The sequence below is a fragment of the Temnothorax curvispinosus genome, unplaced genomic scaffold (genome assembly GCF_003070985.1).
Source record: "Temnothorax curvispinosus isolate PA1 unplaced genomic scaffold, ASM307098v1 QBEX01011696.1, whole genome shotgun sequence".
Taxonomy (NCBI): domain Eukaryota; kingdom Metazoa; phylum Arthropoda; class Insecta; order Hymenoptera; family Formicidae; genus Temnothorax; species Temnothorax curvispinosus.
The window spans coordinates 1-5,420 of record NW_020221476.1 but is presented as its reverse complement, the minus strand read 5'-3'; the positions used below and the strand labels follow the sequence as shown (position 1 = coordinate 5,420).

The 5,420-nt window shown below is 30.4% G+C and overlaps 1 protein-coding gene across 1 annotated transcript; it reads right to left on the bottom strand.

The window, feature by feature from the left end:
- Positions 1-1,072: 1,072 nt before the first annotated feature.
- LOC112461723 (lysosomal aspartic protease-like) lies at positions 1,073-3,781 on the bottom strand. Its single transcript, XM_025027067.1, has 4 exons — positions 3,714-3,781; positions 1,798-1,873; positions 1,309-1,401; positions 1,073-1,231 (listed from the first exon to the last, which is right to left on the bottom strand). Exons 1-4 carry the CDS (start codon positions 3,779-3,781, stop codon positions 1,073-1,075), a joined length of 396 nt encoding a protein of 131 aa, XP_024882835.1.
- Between the last annotated feature and the right edge of the window lie 1,639 nt (positions 3,782-5,420).

Here is a 5,420-nt window from a genome sequence, read left to right as displayed (position 1 = left end):
TTGGACTAAACGATAAAATTTCGAAAATGTTAGCTTGGAATTAAAAAATCAATTTTACGTAGGATTTACTTAAAGACTTTTTTTTACAGATTTCTTGCAAAAATATAATACAATGTTGCACACATTGCATAACACAAGATGTCTAGCTACTATTATTTATATATTATATTTTCTCTTAATATTGTAGAAACGTCGGCTTGTAATTATATAAAATTTTTGTAAACGTGTATTGCAAGAAAATTTTATCCTTGTTACACATCATGTATCAAAATTACTCGATAATCTTTCTTTGTGTATCATTTGTGTTTTATTTAACACTAGCAGTAGTCAACACAATATGCAAGTTTTTAAAAATTACAATTTCAAAATATATGTTTATAATATTAACGATAGTGAGATACCTAAACTAGTTTTGGAATATTATAACACTTTATTCATTAAAATATATACGACATGATAATTTTTGTATCGAGAATTTGGTATCTATGTGTCGAAAATTTTAAATAATGTTTATTAATAAGCAAAAGATTTATGTGTATGTATACATACGTTTGTGTAAGCGTAAGAAATGTAAAAAGTTATATATTGATTACAAATGCGGTATGTTATACTCTTATACATATAAGCAGAATGTTATATGATATTTTGTACTCGTATGTAAGCAGAAAAATTATAAGATTAAACGAGATAATATTTTTTGGGATACTACATTAAGATGACATTGAAAGAGCGATATATGAAATCATTATTTAGTGTAAAAAATATATACTTTGTTTTAATAGACTTATATGTATACAAGTTGTATTCGCAATATCTAACAATTCGATAGTTGCCGAAAGAACAAGATGTACCAAATCGTTGGTAAAATTTAATGAATATCGCGTATCTTTCTTTTAATTCTCGCGCGCGCATACGTATTAATTTAAAAATATACCATATAAACAGTCCAAATAAAATTACAGACCATGCATATGTCAGTCGATATTCTAAAAAAACTATGATATATTTGTTTAGCAATGTCATTTAGATTTCCTAATATTTAATGATAACGTCATGAGAAGGCAATCAAGATTTAAATTCTTGCAAGAGCGAATCCCACTCGGTTGTTCCCCATGTCAAACTCGGTGTAGTATCGACCAATAAATACCTCGCCCAAAATCCAATCTAAACCATCCAACTGAGTAACAGCTTGGAAGCCGGGAATGCAATTACCTCCTAATTCAGCGCCGAGCTATGAGACATTAAATATGGCATGACATTTCTATTCTATAAAAACAATTTAAACCTTTATATGATAATATTCTTTACCTTCAAGATATAATCTTGACCAGTGAGTCGAAACGTCTTACCTCCTATGACGAAATTGATATCGGGCAAATTAGAAATCTCGTTGCAGTCCACCTTTAAACGAAGGTCAATGTTAGTAATCCATGTTAATAATTCGTAACATATCAAACATTTATTAATTTATTTCAATAATTTATTTAAGGTAGTTGAAAACTGCCATTGACGAAAAGGATCTATTATTTACTGTTCCATTATTAACACCGATCTCTCTCTGAATATATGCTATAGTCCGCGTTGGTCCAGTTATGAAAGAAGTGCCCGTGTCGACAACAGCTTGACAGCCTTCCGAGCAAAAGGTGTAATTTCTTACTTTAATCCTACAGTGAGATAGCATTACCAATTAGCTGACATATAATCCGTGGTTGACATACGTATAATTTAGAAAAGAAACTACATACATATCCATTTTAAATTGCCAGTATGCTTTGTGAGTAAGATTAACATACGTACCGTAAACTCGCCCTCGTAATGGGAAGAATCGATGCCACCCAATATCAGTTCACCGCCAAACACGTCCGTGAAATTTCTGTATAAGTTGTATATTTTTTACATTTGCATTTTACATTGCATGGAAAGACAAAGTATGTAATTAAAAAAATAGTATTAAACACACGTGAGGCATACGAAAAGATACATACCGATTTAGATAGAAGCTAAAAATTGGTCGGGACACCACATGTTTATCAATCATGTTTTGGAAGACAGAAGGTTTATTAAAGTGAGATAAAGCTGGATAACCCAACCCCGGAACGCCGTCGCATTGTGCAGAGTCCCAAAAACTTGTGTCGAGAAATCGAGCGCTTCTCCGAATGTCTAGAATGAAACTTTAAGGCCCTTTTCGCAACCTGCGAAACGTTGATATTATTAATGAAGTATAATTGCGCGCATTTTTTTCGGAGAATGATAGCAACATGTGCTTTTTAGAAAATTTTCATAGATTATGACTGTGATTAGAATTAAATATATATTATTTACTTGACGATGACTTACGATTACGTCATCATTAGATAAGTTTCCGTACACTGTGTTACTTTGGTAAGAAACATTAAACGTAACTCCTTCTGGCACGTATGTGGTGGACTGTGTATTATCATATTTATTATGTTTTGCTGCAAAAAAAAGTAAATAAAATTAAATCAGTTAATATTGAAAAATCTAGAAATATAAATTTTTCTATTTTAATCTAAATATATAACTAACAGTAGTTAAATCATTAAATATATATAGTTAAATTATTAAATATATTTATGTTTATATTTTTTGGTTCAACATGCAAGCTGTTTTGTATAAAAAATTATTCGTATCTTTAAAGTAAGTGTGATAAATAATGTAAATAAGAAAGTATGTAAGTATGGAAATTAGCTACATAATATTTACTTTACCACTGATTCGAATCTTTGAAACTGTTGCTTTAAAGATTTTATAACTTTATTTGAAATGTAAATGGAATAGATACAATTCTACAGCATTATTCTTTTTTATATTTTTACTTTATATCAATCATTAAACGGGAAAAAAATTATTAAGATTATTTTAATGCTTGAAACATTAATTTTTTTAATACAAATGTACTAGTATATATGAATAATAGAATGTCGGTGAGATAGCGATGTTATGATATACTTACTGCAAGCAAGTTGGTTAACGTTACAGTCTTTGGACGGTACCCAGAGATCTGAGGAACCAGTGTCGAAAAATATATTAAACTTCTGCGGTGGAGTTCCAATTTTGATAGGACCGTAATTAAATATTTAGAAAATTAATCAGAGATATCTTTGCCGTATCTCTGTTTGAACGGAGTCGAGCCATAGTTTCCGTCAAAAATTTTCCATCGGAGGATGTCTTGTATAACGGAATTCTTGAAGCAACATAAAAAAAATTCCGTTATATTATATTTGTATCGTATAAACGCGAATGTATGTGTACATATATCGTACAACATAAATACAAATTTCAAACAATTAATTTGATCATTTTCAAGCAATTCTTATTTAAAAACTATATATTAAAACGTCAACATTTTGGCATTGAGAAATAAATGCTACCTGCATAAATTTACGCCTTAGAATGTAGTTAGGTATTTTAAATGCGAATTCCTCTTTTCATGATGCTAATCTCATTTAAAATAAGATTTTCGAAGGAAATCCTCAAAGCTCTCTTGTAATTAGTTTGCTCACTTTATTCCGACTTTCAAAATGCGTTTTTCTTACAGATTTGATACAATTATGGTATTTGAAATTGATTTGATAATTATTTATCGCGAATTCTGCGGCAATTCAAAATAGTTGGAAGCACGATCTCTGTACGGTATTATAATTCATCGTGTCGATATAAATGTGGATCGTTTGTATATAACATGTACTCACCTATGCAACTCCGCGTTGATTGACGCAAAGTTGATTACCGTGATTACTGTCACAAAGAGCCGATACATTTTCCTGAATTTCTCTCGACGACTGAAGTTACAAAAGTCAAAATTGTTTTAGGATCGTTATAACTGCGAGTCAATCCACAACCGGTACGTACAGACAAAGAACAGGCAGTCTAATTGCTAAGCGTTCCCTTATATACAAATATGCGTACATGTCCTTATTGTTTATAAGAAGGTGAGGGCAGGAGGGCAGAAAAACAAGCGAAGCGTTCCAAAGCTTTGTGTTCGAACGATATTAGAAATCGCTTCGAGATCTCGGATGGAGAAAAAGAATTGACCAATCATATTTAAGCAATTCGACAATTGGCCAATGCGATTGGTTAATTTTTGGAGCGATTTCTAGCATCATGGACACAAAGATTAAATGCTTTAAAGTTTATATAAATTCTCTGAGAGCCTAAGAGCTCTTTCCATTAATCCAATCGACTCTAAAAATTGCGTTCTGCATATACGTAAATAATTTATTAGCACAACTCCATGTATCGAAAAAAGTTTAATGATTAATGAGATGAAACTGATCTTTGAAAGTATGTATTGTTTGCGTCGGTATAAGAGACTTATATGTACTTATATGTACTTATATGTACATACACTGAGAAAGAAATTTGTTAATCCTAAAAAATATTTAGTCCGATACGTTCAACTAAACATTTCAGTTAGTTAACTAAACATTAGTTGAATTAATTAATTCTTGATTAAAGAACATTTAGCTGAACGTATCGGACTAAATATTTTTTGGAATTAACAGTTTTTTTTCTCAGTGTATAAGCAATGGTACATTCACATTCCGGATTTAGCTTGAATGCTAATATGCTAAATCGTGGCAAACTGTATCAATTGCATTTTAGTATTAAGTACTGTATCGTAACAAAATGCTCGTAGCATTCTGACAAACTATCCAAAACATCCTTAAACCATCAAATGTATTTATGTTTATATTTGTTGCCTTAAGACGTGAGCTGATTTGTGTCGAAAATTATTTGTATTTTTAAAGTAAATGTGATAAATCATATAAATAAGAGAGTTTATAATTGTAGAACTTAGCTATATAATATTAATTTACTTTCCTACTGACTTTAACCTTTGAAACTGTTGCTTTAAAGTTTTTATGATTTTACTTAAAATGTAAATAAAAAAGACACAATTCTACAGTATTATTTTTATCTTATATTTTTACTTGATATCAATCATTAAAAGAAAAAAGAATAATTAAGATTATTTTAACACATGAAACAATATAATGTTTTTTTTTAAATAAATGTACACTCTACCGGCAGGAATGCCTGGACATAATACATATACATATACATGTACATATATGTCATATACATATCAAAATGTCCAGGCATTCCTGCCGGTCAGTGTACATATAGAAATAAATATTAGAGAGATAGCGATGATACACACTTACAGCAATTAGGAAGCCTAACGTTGCAGTTTTTAGATGGTACCCAGAGATCTGAGGAACCAGTATCGAAAAGTATTTTAAATGTCTGCGGTGGAGTTCCAATTTCGATATAGTACGATAATATTATATATTGTCATAATATTAATCAGAGGTAAAGTACCCAAACGGATCAGTCTCATATTATTGTCCGTCGAAGATTTTCCAACGGTGTATGTCCTGTATAACGGAATCCTT

Coding starts and splice junctions, on each gene's coding strand:
- LOC112461723 (XM_025027067.1), bottom strand. CDS start 3,781: ATGTATCGGCTCTTTGTGACAGTAATCACGGTAATCAACTTTGCGTCA. Junction 1,874..3,713: donor ATCAACGCGGAGTTGCATAG/GTGAGTACATGT, acceptor CAACTTATACAG/AAATTTCACGGACGTGTTTG. Junction 1,402..1,797: donor ATTACGAGGGCGAGTTTACG/GTACGTATGTTA, acceptor CTTCGTTTAAAG/GTGGACTGCAACGAGATTTC.